The 15,828-nt window shown below is 35.5% G+C and overlaps 1 protein-coding gene across 8 annotated transcripts in view; it reads right to left on the bottom strand.

Moving 5' to 3' along the window:
- Window positions 1-14,865, bottom strand: part of LOC114278059 (putative ubiquitin-like-specific protease 2B) — a 31,058-nt gene extending 16,193 nt beyond the window's left edge. The window contains exons 1-13 of one of the 8 annotated variants that reach the window (XM_082874177.1): window positions 14,474-14,790; window positions 11,676-11,841; window positions 11,240-11,541; window positions 11,070-11,154; window positions 10,902-10,957; window positions 7,414-7,608; window positions 7,211-7,286; window positions 5,543-5,651; window positions 4,117-4,194; window positions 1,557-1,688; window positions 601-801; window positions 445-500; window positions 259-352 (exon numbers count right to left, since the gene is read on the bottom strand). In XM_082874177.1, the coding sequence (XP_082730303.1) occupies window positions 259-352; window positions 445-500; window positions 601-801; window positions 1,557-1,688; window positions 4,117-4,194; window positions 5,543-5,651; window positions 7,211-7,286; window positions 7,414-7,608; window positions 10,902-10,957; window positions 11,070-11,154; window positions 11,240-11,509 (1,352 nt within the window). In that variant the 5' untranslated portion in view covers window positions 11,510-11,541; window positions 11,676-11,841; window positions 14,474-14,790. Of the gene's footprint in view, window positions 1-258; window positions 353-444; window positions 501-600; window positions 802-1,556; window positions 1,689-4,116; window positions 4,195-5,542; window positions 5,652-7,210; window positions 7,287-7,413; window positions 7,612-10,901; window positions 10,958-11,069; window positions 11,155-11,239; window positions 11,542-11,675; window positions 11,842-14,473 lie in introns of those variants that run through there. The other 7 variants (XM_028220045.2, XM_082874179.1, XM_082874176.1 and 4 more) reach the window with 7 other exon arrangements.
- Window positions 14,866-15,828: the final 963 nt, after the last annotated feature.

Genomic DNA, 15,828 nt, shown 5'->3' on the forward strand with positions numbered 1-15,828 from the left:
AACATCTGTTCCATTCAAACTATAAAAACCGTTCATTTTAGCTGAGTGCAAAACTGGGCCAGCAACATAATGTTTAACTATGTGAGAGCTTAAATGCACAAGGACAAGAACTGAGCTGTCTCAAATTGACAGTGCTACAAGGCATACAGAATGACCAAAGACATGATGGCCTATGGCCTATGGTGCACACACACACAGAACAAAATATTTACATCAGCAAATGAAACCACATATTGAATTTCAAAACCACCAGAATACCTCTGAATAAAATCTTTGAGACCAGTATGATTTCCCTTAATAGAATCCATATGCAATATGCACGGTACTTTAAGTGACTTCTCCACATCTTCATCTGACGTATCACATACACAACAATGAGGAAAGATTAGCCATTTGCCACACTTGAATCACAAGGGAAAATGTTAAGATCTAGCAAGAAATTGCCTTGAAACTTAGCGACTTCACCAGGGTGGCATATTACTATTAAACTCCAGTGATAACTGTCAATAAAACAAGTACATGTTGCATGTAAGCACTCAATCTTACAAAGAAATTTTCCAATTAAAAACATTTTGATCAGATAATCTGATAATGTCTTACTTAAAGTTCACAGGAATCAAGACATAATCCTTTTCAAATAGATTCACTTTTCTTGTCCATTTACGAACACGCTGAAAAGCAGCCCTGCCCTCAAAAGAACTAGGTGGATCTTTATCAAGATCAATCAGCTTCCGAAAGAAGAAACTATTAAAAAAGAAGAACCTGTGCCTCTCCTCAGGTTTCATTTCATTCTTCAGATATCTGTCATCAATTAAAATATTCAGTAAAGCATGTTACAATGCAGCAAAAAGCAACACTCAAATCCTCATAGTTAAAAGTTGTTAGATTGATGTACAACACCTTAAACTTTTGGGACAATTAGTGATCTAACATGATATCAGAGTTAGATCTTCGGTGGTCTCTTATGGGCCAAGTCTCCGCCCTGGTTCTGTTTCTCTCGTTTTGTTCATCTCTCTATCACATCCCATGAAACCAGGGCACGCACGCGCGCGAGCGTGTGTGGGTTTGGGTGCAACCGGAAGAGCCAAAGGGTGGTTCAGTTGAAGTTATTTCATTTATTTAAAATAACCCCACCACCAGCTCTTCAGTTTGGAGGTATCACCAATTCACCTGCCACCCAAAAGGGTGAGGGTGAAGCCTAACCGTCAAAGGTTCAAGTCCTACTAGGGAGGGTATGAGCCCAAATGAATCCTTTATGTTGTGTTTGGTTGGGGGATTTGGGAAGGGAACGGGAAAAGGAAAAAGGTGTGTGAAACTAGGTGAAATGTAGATATATCTTATTCACCTCTCTTTTCCCTTTCCCTTTCCTATTCCCTTCCCAAATCCCTTCCTAAATCTCCCAACCAAACACATCATTAAGAATTCTAACCTAAAGACTGGATTGTCATCTCCTCTCTTCCAATTCATAAGTTGCTTTTCCTTTAGGCCATAAGGAAAATATTTGCTTCTCAACAACTCTATGAAAGGAAAAATTACTTCTAAGTAAACCAACATACTTGATGTAGAAGTCAATGATTGTATCGTTGACAAATGTGTCTGGCTGTAATAAATCAACATCTCTCTTACTAATTGAAACAGCATCAGAATCACCCTTTGGATAGACAACTTCCTCAAATGGCTCATCAAAGCTGCAGCATTGGGCATTGAATCAGCATGCTTATAAAAGAACAAAGGCATAAATTTGGTGTACTGTGAACAAAACCACAAGAGGAAATTGCAAGCAAACTTCAATATGAGACTAAAAGCCAAACTCCAATCCTCATAACTATAGAAAAGGAAAAAAACCCGAGAGAAAAAAAAAAAAAAAAAAAAAATCACCAATTTTTACTAGTTTCAATTCAATACTAGTCAAGAACTTTTACCTACTAGCAGTAATGAATGTTTAAGAGTGTGTAGTTATTCCATCATTTTTGGGTATTAAATATTAATGCACTTTTATTATGTTAATTCCCTCAATCTGTGCCCTCTTGTGAGTTTAATGGATTAATTTTATTTTTATAGGAAAAACTTTGGCAATTACAGTGATTATGGAGCAAAAAAGAAGAACAGGCTAGCATTTCAGCAAACGAGCCATAGTGTGCCCAGAGCTAGCACACATGGAATTGCTGCCCAAACAAAAGGCTTCAGCCTTTAAATGAATTGATTGTGTGGTCCCATCCTCCTTGTTCAACAAAAGAAGAAAGGAAAAAAAGGCTTAAGCTATTAGTACAACCATGGTAGGCCAGTGCATATGAGAAATGCATTACGCTGTGTTGAGTTACTGCGGACATATTTATTGGAGAAAACAATAACAAAGAGTGTGCTCCAGCACATACGAGTCCCCAAGTTGTATGAAATATTCTAATAAGACAATTACTTGTGTTTTAAGCCAATAAGCTTCCTTTTCCCATTACACTAGGTTTGAGAGTATTTATTTTATTATATATAAATGTCATTAGATACTTCATGATGTGTTATTTTTAATACGAAGTTTTTTTTTTTCTTCTTCTTAATGGATTGTTAAGCTTCTTTGCCAAGGCTAGGAGTCAAAACCCCAATGAATTCTTCGTAAGTATTCCTATGATTCAATAATGGTTTTTAATGCTAGATTATTTTGATTAATTAGTTCAATTTATTTTTTGGAAAAAATTTTGTTTTGTAAAATAATTGATCTTTTCGAATGATGTTTATTATGAAATCAATGTTTTATTCTTTTGATTAGGAATATGCTGTGTAGTTCTCAATTGAATTATCAAAAATAAAATCTGGGATGTTACAAAGGAAACATTGGTGGAGAATCCTTGATGCCTCCTTAATATTGTATGCAAAATTTATTTTTAGCGAATTAAAATTTTATAATTATTCAACTTTTTTCAAGTGGAATATACTGATCCCTATGGTTAAACTCTGGACTCACTGAGATATAAAATTGTAACAAGTTTTTGCTGTCATTGCCAGAAATAGTAACATTATTCAAGAGATACCAAGCTCTCATTGTGGGAGGTTGTATTGCAAGTTTCTCGCAATTCTGGTAGACTCGACCACTTCTCTATTTTAATTAGTGCATGCGTTCTTAGTATCGTGATTATAGTGGTTGTTTAGTAAATATTGATTTAGAGGCTGAATTTGACTTGCTACCTACGCACTCTCACTTGTGTCGCAATGGTGATGGTGGTAATAATAGGACATGTTTGGACGAGTGTTTGACATGTGTCCGGAAGTGTTTGATGAGCATAGGAGTTTGATACGGAAAAGCCACCTTGCTACAAGTGTTCGTCCTTTTTAGATCATTTGTCGAGACACACTTGCACCATGTGTATTACCAAATTTTAACTCTTTAGCCTTTAGCTTTAGTTATTGTTTCAACCAAAGATCACTAACAATTACATGCGCATCGTATGTGCAATTTGATGAGTACTTACAAATATAACCATGCATGCTTTAGTCATTGTTTGAACCAAAGATCACTAACAATTACATGCGCATCACATGTGCACTTTGACGAAAACTTACAAATATAACCATGCATGCTTCTTTCCCTATCATGGAGCATGAATAATAGCATGAGAGATCTTTGTCAAGTTACTTAAGGATGGTCCCTAAGGGAAACCTAGACCACGTAATCCGAGTGACTACAATGGTATGGTGTGTTTACACTGCAAAAAAAGAAAAAAAGAAAAAAAAGCATATTGTAACTTAGAAGTAAATTTACCTATTCACTAAAATCTTAAATAGTCATGATAAAGGAGGAGAAGAACATGTCTCGTTGAACTCAATATACTAGTATATAATACATCACCACAAGGTACAAAATCGGACATGGATGTGAAACTAAAATATGACAGACAAATGCCACAAATAATCAGCATCCAACAACTTTTAAATCATTAAATAGAACAGAATACCATCAGTACAAATTGGAATGGAGGACCTTAAATGGGCAGATGAATGCTGATAGATAGCAAAAGAAGTATCAAAATAAAAAATACAAAATACAAAATAAGAATGAGACCAATACACAAGAAAAGTTGCATCTCCAAGGGAAAATTATGAAGAAGAACGATTTCAGTCACTCACTTGGGAAAATATCTTTTCCTTTGAATGCATATACTATTCTGTCCGGGCAAAGCCTCTCCATCCCCTCCTATGTCAGTACTACAAGGAAATTAACGAGTACATTTTGATGGATTAGAACTAAAAATGAAACACCATATTACCACAAATATAGCAATAACAAACCAAAACCAATCCCTAAAAGCAAAAGCAAAAGCAAATATTATAATCCAACCAACTTTGCCACAATTTTAAAAAAGGTGTCTAAATTTAAATGAGATGAAGATGTCAAATGTTTAAAAAAAATTCGCAAGTAGCACATATCCAAAATGTTGATCTGTTGTCATCTCTCTTACCAGACGAAACAGGGGAAAAAAAAGAAGAAGAAAAAACAACAGAAGTATTTAATTAACGGTAAACCACAATATGCCCACAAGATTGTGGTAAAGTTCTTCTTCCTTTGCTCGATGCTTGGATTCATGACACAAAATGCCCTCGTGTTGTGGTGGACCAACAATATCTACATGTGGTCAGCTAACACCAAAGTCACGCCTTCGGTACATGCACCAACCCCCTACCACGTCTTTTGGCGAAAGGAAGGGCATGAGGGAGGGAAAAGAAAATAGGAAAAAGAAAAGGAAGAGAGAGAGTTCCACTTTGAAACATTAGAACATGATGAACACTCTATTTTTTGAAAGTGAACTTAATCTGTCATTCTCCTTCAAATAATCCCTTTTTATTATAAGTATTGGAAGTCAATGATGCCTACTCAGATCTAAACAGCACTACTCAAAGAACCAGTAATAACTGCAAGCATTCTATCTCTTAACATTAATCGCCATCACTTCCATGTCAAGACAATTGATGACTGACTTCCCAACTAGTGAAAGCCACCGCTGAACCTCCAACTATTGATATTACGAGGGGCAAGGTCACAGTGTTAGCTACTTAAATACAAGTACAAGAGAAGGGCCACAATAAACTTATCAGACTTTAGCATATGAAATTTCAATTTTTCCCTTACTTATGTACATTTTTGGAGCATGATAAAAGATTATGACAATTATTTGGTAACTAACGCCCAAAAAGTTTACGAACATGTAATAATTTCTAAAAACTAGGCATCTCTCTCATTTTAAAAATTCATTATTATATTACTGCAACAAATGCGAGAGATCTATATCCAAATACAACAAATTGGGTCTATTTCCATCAGCTGGCCATTGGGAGCAAGCAATGGATCATTAAGAAACAGAATAGGTTCAGTGAAATCAACTCCAGAATTGGAAAGCGGATCCCTTCACCCAACAAACTCAACAATCAACTATTTAACATTCACTCATATGCTGGAAACCTAACTTTATGATCCAATGCCAAAAAGAAAAGGAACATAAATCTATGAACATTAACAAGAAACATAAGCAGGGAAAACTATGTGTCAAATACTTACTTGAAAACAACATTCCATAGAGCCTTATATCTCACATCCAAAGACAATATCTCTTCCTGCTTCTTGTACCAGTTCAAGTCAACTATTGTGAACTGTAACTCCTCAATGCCTAGATGCAGTTTCCACAGGCAAGGAAAAGTCAAAAAATTGAAATACAATACACAAATCAAATTTATCCCCATGAACATATGGTGAAACAACAGAACTGCACAATATCTCTTCCTGCTTCTTGTACCAGTTCAAGTCAACTATGGCGAACTGTAACTCCTCAATGCCTGGATGAAGCTTGCAGAGGCAACGAAAAGTTAAAAAATTGGAATATATTACACAAATCAAATTTACCCCCATGAACATATAGTAAAACGGTGATGACGTAGCCAACCTCAAGTAGTTGTAACCAGGCTTTGTTGAGTTGGAGAGAGTTGAGTATATTAATGAATCCTGATCACATCTTATGATTTAGAAATGAAGACAGATATGATTCATGATAGATACCCCATGAAAGTTCTCCTTGACAGATTTTGCTAAATCAATTTTGTAGCTATTTTATAACTTCAGTTATTGTGCTGCTAGTAATTCCAAGGAAAAAAAGGATATTATAGTTTATCTTTTGCTTTGATTCTGCCACTTTGAAGAGAAAATTATCCTTGCGAATTACACCTTTTAGTACTTTATTCTATGATTAATTTAATTCATCTATAAGACGGAAAGCCCAATTATTGAGCATTTCAAATTTCCTAGATTACATGAAAAAAATTCTGTCGGGCAAAAATCCAGAAATTTGTGAGATAGAACATAGAATCCAACAGATCTAGTAACATTAGGTCTAATACATTTTTCAATAGTTAACTGTAAGTACATTGACATGTTTTTCTATCAACATAACCACTTCTTGTTGCATCTATTTTTTCAACATGTTTTCAAATTTGGAAAACTGAAGCACATAATTGATAATGATTCAAGAAATAAAAATGTTAACAACTGCCACTACGTTAGTGCTCTATGATACGTGGACTTGGATGCAGGTGCGGGTGCATAGCTAGGGGTCAAATGCATCAAACTCCAAATTTTAGGATATGCAGACTCGACAAAAAAAGGATCCAAAAATTAGATACAGGTAAGGGAATATGTCCTCTAATTGGGAAAACATAATTTTATATATGTAAGAGTAAAACTTATTCATCATATATCATATTATATATTCATCGTATATCATATTATCTATAATGACTTTACTATAGTTTTAATATATTGGCAAATGATTTTACTCCAAAATTATCCTTCCAAAAAAGAAGGATTGGATCCATACCTCGTACCCGTGTCCTATCATGTCGACACGGGTACTTCAGCAAAACTGAAGAGCTTTCATATTGTCCTGGTGTAAATCGCATTAGATAACTAACAACAAAGTGGATATTACTTAAGCCTAACAAGGGAGGCTAGTATAATGGTACAGACTTAAAGAGAAGTCAGACTAATGAAAAAATACAGGGAATACATGCTTTAGTTTCAAAAACCCAAGGGAAGGCTTCTGCTTTCAACCAAAAAACATCCCAAAAGTTGAATCTAACACAAAAGTTTCAGCTAATCAAGAAAAATAAGACTTATCAATGAACTGAAACTAACAGACAAGCAGAATGAGCATAAATTTCGATCTAGTGCAACAACCTGAAGTGTCATGTACATCTTGAGCTTGCATTGTATCTTGGGATATCAAGCGAAGTTTCACCATAGCTATATCAAGCTGCACTCAAAAGAATAAAATGATTTTTTTTCAATCTTAACCATATAGAAGTATCACAACTTTTTTTTTTTTTTTTTTAAATAAATAAATAAATAATAATCTGAAATAAGAATTTTTTGGGACTCACCCTTTCACACCACTGTGATTCAATATCAACAATCTCATTAATTCCCAGTTGAAAGCTAAAGGTTCCTTGTTTTCCATAGGCAGTTGAACCCTTCAGTTCAATGCAACTGCTGGAAAAAATTAACACAGACTCTGTATAATATGTACCACGATATACAACATAGCCAGGACAAACAACCGCCACATGCCTGTCACCCTGCTAGTCACACAAACGAACAGTCACAACAAAGGAAGACAATAGGCAATTGCGTGGTGAGAAGTACTCCTTTTTTCTTTCTTTCTTTTTTTGATTCATAGTGGTTAGAAGTCCTTTCTAAGTTTGTGTTCCAGCTAGCAAACAAGAAAGATATTGTAAACACCACAGAAACAGCCAAAAAATGTTCAACATACATTGAAAATACGGAATTAGAGTAGAACAAAGCTTCGCATTATGGTAATTGCAACAGCATGATCTCAATTGATTTAAAATAAAACTTAAGGATTGAATTGAAGCAAAAGAGGCATTAACCACCTCACACCAACTAAAACAAAATGCAATTTGAAATTTTCATTTTTCCAGTCTTGTATAATTTTGTATCATTAGAGTAGGACTTACATAGCAACATGATAGCTCATGATAATTTGAGCACATCCAAATCAAAGCCAAATCAATTTGTTGATTAACTAAATTCTTTAAACTCTAAACATCAAAGAAATTTCACAACTAAAACAAAAAATGATTTAAACATACTCATTATCTCAAAATTAGTTGATGGACATTCCATTAGGCTGTAACTAGGCTGATATATAACAAGAGAAGCATTTTGACTCCTGTTTAACCATGAAACCTAGAAATCCATCACTTTCAAGAGTTTCAAACAGTTGCAGAAATTTGAAGAGCTCCCAAGAAATCACTAGAAACAATGCAAGTTTTGGCAAAAACCATTGCAAGATGTTTAAATTAGGTGAATGTGGAATAATTTGCCAGCAACTTCTTGAAACTTCAAATCATAGATAAAACAAATATTTTTGGGTAAATTGCAAAATACACACCTGTGGTTTGGGCCAATCTCAATTCGGTGCCTAAGATTTCAATTTGGACAGTTTAGTCCCTTAATTTTTTAAATAGTGTCAATGTAGTTCAACAGTCATGCCATTAGCGATTTGAATGGAAAATGCCCATGTGAGCCACAAGTGCATTTTGCAATGGCATTCTAGATAATTGCCCATTTCCTTTATGTAATACCCAATCCATTTAATCTTATTTAGGTTGACCTAATTGCATTTATATATATACAGATTCATATGCATGACCTTCTCTCCTTTATTCCTCTCTATGTCCACCACTTCTTTGTTTATCTAATAATGGTAGCTACGACCACCATTCCATAATCCTCTCACCCTTAAACCCCCCTATCTACTCCACCTCTCTCTTGAAACAAAACCCTCCTTCAACGGCTCTAACACCACCACCACCCAATGCCAAACCATACTTCATTTCACTACCCAGCCTCTCTCAACACACTAGTCGGAATGGCTCACCATACGTCTACATATATATACCTATTGAAATTTGGAACAATCCATGATAAACCCTAATTTAGTCCTCACCACCATCCCCACACTAGATTGCTTCTGCCAATGTTACGCCATTGCCACTCCCTATGTCACATGGACTTGAGTATGGGTTTCAGGTGCAAGTAGAAGTCAGATCCATCAAACCTCAAATTTAAGAATACACGGACTTGGCAAAAAATGGTCATATTTTTTAATATTTTTGATATATTACATGAGATAAATTGTGTTATATGTAATTCACATTGTCAAAAATGTACTTTACTAATTTTATAACAATTATACAACAATATACAAATAATGATAGTATTAAATACAAATATATAAGAAGTGTTTGATGGAAAGTATCGTACACATATCTCGCACTGTCCAAGTGTTGGGTGTCTGACATGGGCATTTGACTTATTTTAAAGAGTCCATGTAACATAGGCCACTCCACCCCTATAACACCATCACAAGATAAAGATTGATCCTACCAATTGAGAGAGACAGAGGGAGAGAGTAAAGAAAGAGAAACAAACTTTCCACCATGGTAAGATCAACGTTGACCCACCACAAGCACCACCTCATCAACGCAAGCGCACTAACGCCCTTGTCCTTTAGAGTCCTAAACACCAAGTTTATTGCCACCCTCCTTTTTCCTTTAAGTGACCATCATCAACCACACAAGAAGCAAATTGGCCCCTGCAACAGCGTGGGTTTCCTTTTACACTACCTATAGGGTTTGCTATGGTCATGGTGTAGGGTTCCACTACCTTGAAAATCATAAAATTGGAGCACCAACAACTGAATCACAACCGCCACTAAATCAGCCTCAAAGAGAAAGGGTTAATGATGGCAAATGAGTGAGAGAAGATAGAATGGCGAGGAAGAAATGGTTTTGGGAGATAGAGAGAGGTTAATCTAAATACACATACAATTAAGTCAACCCAAATAAGATCCAAATTGATGGGTCTTTCACATGTTTGCGTAAAATAGTCAATTGCCTTTATTACAATGTCATGTTAGTCACATGATTCATTCGTTCAAAATCCTAATAGTGTGTAATAATTACATTGACACAATTCAACAAAAAGGACTCAACTGTCCAGATTAAAACTATAAGGACCAAATTGAGATTAACCATAAACTATAAGGGTATTCTGTCATTTAATACATCTTGTGCAAACAAATTGTTTCTTATTAAATTCATCTTATTCAACATATGTTATAAGCAGGTGAAGACATAATAGCGTCAAAAGCAACAATTTAAGAAACAAATTGGCCTTGTTTGGTTTGTGTTTCTCAAAAAATTTTGGGAAAAATTCTCTACAAATAAATTTTCAAAAGTAATCAAACCAAACAAATTTTTCCAAAAAAATTTCTCAAAACTTGTTTGGTTTACAAGTTTTCCAAACAAATCTCTCTCTCATACACATCAAATCAATCACTTTTTCCAAAATTCTCTCTCAAAATAATTTTCCAAAACATCTTTTGAAAAAAACCAAACCAAACAACTTTTCGTACTTTTTATCTCTAAAACTCATCTCCCAAACTCAAACCAAACATACCCATTGTTTCTCAAATCCACTTTCCATTCCTAGCAGGTGAAGATATGATAGCGTCAAAAGCATCAACTACTCCCAAGGATTTAAATGGCACTGCTGAGAAATCCAGATTTCTCAAATAGAGGAGAAATTATTAACTAGATACTCTAAATAAATTTAGAAAAAATATATATATATATATATTTAGTGATTTAGGCAAAGCAGAAAAAGTTAAACAAGAGAATAAGAAATGACGGATAGAAATGCAGGTAGACCAACTGTAGAGCATGGCATGTCCAAACTACATTTCGAATTTCATACATGCAGAACATAATTCTCTTTCCACGGCATTTTGTAGTCAAAGTAACACAATTGATTCAAGGAAAGAGAACACAATGAGAGTGATTACCATGTCCCAACCACCAAAGCAATGATCAGCTAATGGCCCGTGCCCATCTAACGGACCTGCAAAGACATAACAAATTACAGTGAGAAGATCAAGGTGCGTTCCACAGATAACCACATAAAACATATGGCAAGGAAGAAAGGTAAAAATCACAAATGCATTAGAATTTACCATCTCCTGGAATATCATCAGAAGTTGATGGAGAACTCTCACTCATGCTTTCATCAGGTTCTGGAATCACATCAACTGACTCATTCTGCAAAAAAATTTTGCTTAAATGACCATTTCTTGATAAATGCATTCTCAGCATAAATTAGTAAAAAACATAAAAGTTCAATTACCGTAGATGGAGTCTCTTGAAGAGCACAATTTAATTGGCTGTTTCCAGGTGAATCTGATCCAGGGCTTGAAGCTCTTGGTTCCAGTTGAGCATAAGAACTTTCAGGTTTGAGTTTATCTGAAATAAATTGAGAGTGCTGTTCATGGCTTGTGGAATTAAATAGCAATACTTCATCCAATCCACACATTTGTTTGGTAGCAGGGTCTTCTCCTTCCATGCCTGGAGGGGTATATGAGAGAGCATTGTCACAATTGTGATCATTGTCATCCATTTCATTTTGTTGAAATTCAGTTCCCACTACAACTGAAAGCAATAGCCACGAAAATAAAAAATACAAGTAAAGCCACAGAGACATTGCCAATAACTAATTTCATATTTATTTCATCATATTTAATTTGAAAATGGAATAACAATAGCATGAGCAAGAAATATTAGACCTAGAGACAACAATAGAAGATCATAGCCTGAGAATGTAATGAATCACTTCATACATCAAAAGTTGTTCACCAGCACCAATAACTGAACTTTAATAACAGCCAGACAACATGATAAATCTCACAGTCAGTATGTCCCTTGTTCACATAAGCATATCAGGAACTTTGTCTGCAGCCATTACAAAACAGTGAAAACATAAAACGAGACCTGAGATGCAGCAGACAGAATGATGCACCCACTCACTTCATTGAAGCAGATTTTATTTTATTTTTTTGGACCAAAAGAAAACAAAAAATAAAAGACAAAAAAGCATCAGGTTATTAAAAAATAATGGAGATACAAAAAAGTCATCAACATGGGCCACAATGAACCTGTTAACTAAGGGGTCAAACAAAGAAATCATGGGAAAAATGACAATACAACCATTGAAACAAAATTTGAGATCTCACTTGTCTATACATCGACAATAGTCAGAGCTGGGGGGCAGGGGGGGACAACAACAACAACAACAACAACTCAACACTGTAGTTAACTGCAATTTAGCAGAGTGAAAATAATTTAAATGAAAACATCAAACTATTCCCCACAATAAACTAGCTCTCACCCCTTACATCCCTTTTTGTGTTAGCTGCAATGCATCAAGAATGGACCAATGCAATGCAGCCTTGATACTCAACTTGAGCAGCTTGAGATAGAAGTCATTCATGATGTAATGTAATGTAATGTCCAATTTGATACGAGTAATAAAGATAACCAACACCATTATTCTACCGGTGATTCAAAACACATAAAAGTAAAATAAATAAAATTAAAACAAATAATGCTTAAAGAAAAAAATAAGTCTCCTAACAAGAGCTAATTTGTCACCCGTGAACTCATATGGACACCGCCCATTCGTTTCTATGTTCCCTAGGAAAAAGTAGGATGCAAAACAACACACATCCCCAAAGAGACTTTTGAAACAGATGAACAGCCATGCATACAACTTGGCACCTGAGTTCAATTTGAATTCTTACGTGTACCCATCAACGCATCAACTAGACTAGTGATCAAAACCGAGATGTCACACATTGAGGCCATCAAAGATACACTTTAGTCCTTTATCCTATGTTACTTGGCTTCATAATGGGTATTTTCATGTGTTATAGGTCAACCAAGCTTTAGATATGAAAAGTTACAAAACAAGTGTGAAAGGAAGGACTCTAGGCATACCGATCAAATTCGCACGTGCAATAGAAATGTCCCACACATGCAGAAGTCCCCAAAGAGACCCAATGCGTACCATACAATTCCGCACATGTAGTGAAATTGGGTCACATGTACGGATCTACCTCAAGAAGCGCATTTCTTTTTTTCAAGTGACCTGAATACACTAGAGATCATATATAGGGTTTCCAAACTCAAAAAAAGAGGGCTCTTCAACCCGAGAGAACGGCAAAAGAGGCAAAGAAGAAAGCTTTCCAAGGTAAATCCATAGTTCACATCAACGATGGAAGATGCCACCTCTACTATGGACAACCAATTTTCCTCCTTAGAGTTTAGATGAACCCCTAGTCAAGTAATGTTGGGCATTGCATATATATGTATTTTGAGAATGATTATTTAGTCCTGAAAGTCGTATAACCTTGATATTTATTTTATCAAATTGGTTTTCAATGGCTATGTTTAATTTTTGTGACCTTAAATACAACGGCTATACAACAGTAATCTTTGTACATGTAATCAAGAATTGAGAGAATATATACCTAGAGAAAATGAGTCGTGTATGACCATAGATTTAGCGTAGACAATTCATGCTAGAAGATAGGTTATACCTGATTGTTAATATATAACTTTTCTTGGATATCTCATCAAGGCTTGTAGCCACAATGAATCATAATCATGAAACTAAATTAATTTCTGCAATCAATGCAAAAACCCATGTTACAAGACTTTTGGGTTATTCTAAGCCCTAAGCTCTTCTCTACTTGAACTCCCATTTAATTTATTTTCTCTTTAGGCCTCGTTGGCAACATTACTTTTTAGCCAAAAAGTCACTAAAAAAATCAAAAAATCAACAAATTATACCAAAAAGTCAAAAATTCCCATTTCTCACTACTTTTTACACATCTTTTCCTAAAAAATCAAAAAGTCATCTCAAACATACTAGTTTTTTTATATCATATTTTAGTCAAAAAATCAAAAAGTTACTAGAAAAACATATTCCCAAACGAGGCCATACTTTCACTTTTAGTTAATTTCCATTAAAAAATCAAACTCTATTTTCCGATTTAAGAAGCAATTTATGGATTTAAAGGACTCAACTTTCAGCCCTTGAGTTCCGATGCCTGCACTAACTGCTATTCTACACAATTAAGGTCATAATACATCATTATTTTTTATCGCAAAACAACATGATCACCTGGCATTACCAAAAATTCAAAAGCAAGTAGAAGACATTACGTAACCTCTCATCACCTCTAGCAAAACAAACCACATAAGATTTATGCCTACAATTCTCCATGAGGGTGTACAAATTGCATTCAGTGAATAAATTGTCAAAAATTATCATCCGAAACAGAAAACATCGCACAAGATTTAGACCAAGTCTTGTACAATAAATAATGACTGATTACTTCGCGATTCAAAAATCCTATCTTTGCATGAAAATGAATTCATTCCCATCCAGTCTATCAAAATTATACAAGTTAAACCTTTAAAAGTAAATTCTCAGTTGACACACTTATCAGTTCAACAAGACATTTCAGTACGAGAAAGAAATCGCGAAATTGAATGCATAATTTATATGCAAAAGGCTCACCATTGGCACTAGGGTTTTTGAATTTGCTGACCGACTTGGCAGAGGCCAACTCAGGGAGCTTATCTTCCTCTTTGAAATCGAAGACGTCGGAGCTTTGACAAGAACTCTTCATCGCATATACAGAGACGACAAAAACACAGAGATCAAAGGCCGATCAGCTCAGGGATCGAAGATCAAACTAGGGTTTCGCGAGAGTGATCATTGGATTGAATGGAATTTCCGGTGGGAACGAACTAGGGTTCATCATAGATTCATAGAGAGAGAGAGAGAGAGAGAGAGAGAGAGAGAGAAGGGAGGAGAAGAGAAAGCATTGAGTTGGGAGTCTTCGGCCAATGTTTCTATAGTCACAGAGAGGAGGAATTATCCTGTGTTGCAGGAATTCCAACCAGAGTGAGCCTTCCAATTTTATTGGTTAGTTTATGTAATATATAATCAATAAAATTACAAGAATATATCATATAGGCACTGGTTAAGTGTGCAACCCCTTTAAGGTTGCACATCATATGTAACCCAATTGTTAGCCGTTAAATTACAATAATTGATAAAGACCATTGAATTGTTTAATCGTGAAAAAGTTGAAACCGAGACAACCGATTAATGCTTGTATTTGCATGATTGCATCTCACTCACTCTCTGTATTTCGTCTCTATCTCTCTCTGTTCTCCTCTCTGTGTAAGGTTGAGTCAGTGTAACCCTTGATTTCCATTAACAGCGAGAAGCCCCTATTGGGTTGGTTCCATTGACGAAGCTCTGTAGGGAACAGTATAACGAGCGATTTCCAACAACAACGGAACTACAAGGCTGTGTTGGTTCCATTGCTGAAATGAAGCCTTTTTCTCCAACTAGATATGAGGTATGGAGCTGTCTCCCTCTCTCTGTCTCTCTCTGGCCTCTTCACTTCAGCTATTTTCCCTCAACTAAACCCCCATCCTAACTCCAACCGCTCTACGCTTCGCTCAAACGGAAACCCCTCCATTAGCAACTAATCTTTCTCTTTCTCAAGCGAGTGTTTGTGTTTGCACAAACAACTAAACCGTGTGAAAATGTCATGTTTGTGTTTGTGTTAACATTTTTCAGTCATCAAGTAATTGTCTGTACTAATGTCATGTGCAGTATGGCCCCAGCGGAAGTTAAAATGGAAGGTGGTGATTATGACATTCCAAATGAAGCAGATAACATTCGTTTGATGAATGAAAGTCGGGCAGAACCTTATCATGGTTGCGAAGCTGGTCCGAGCAATGAAGAAACAACCAACATGAACATTGAAGATGGTGGAGCCGATGTGAAAAAAGAAATGGTTGACGATGCTCATCGAAATGACATGGTTAGTAATGTTAAACGTGCTATTCTAGAGC

This window comes from Camellia sinensis, chromosome 6 (assembly GCF_055761805.1).
Source record: "Camellia sinensis isolate YWXY chromosome 6, ASM5576180v1, whole genome shotgun sequence".
NCBI classification, from domain to species: domain Eukaryota; kingdom Viridiplantae; phylum Streptophyta; class Magnoliopsida; order Ericales; family Theaceae; genus Camellia; species Camellia sinensis.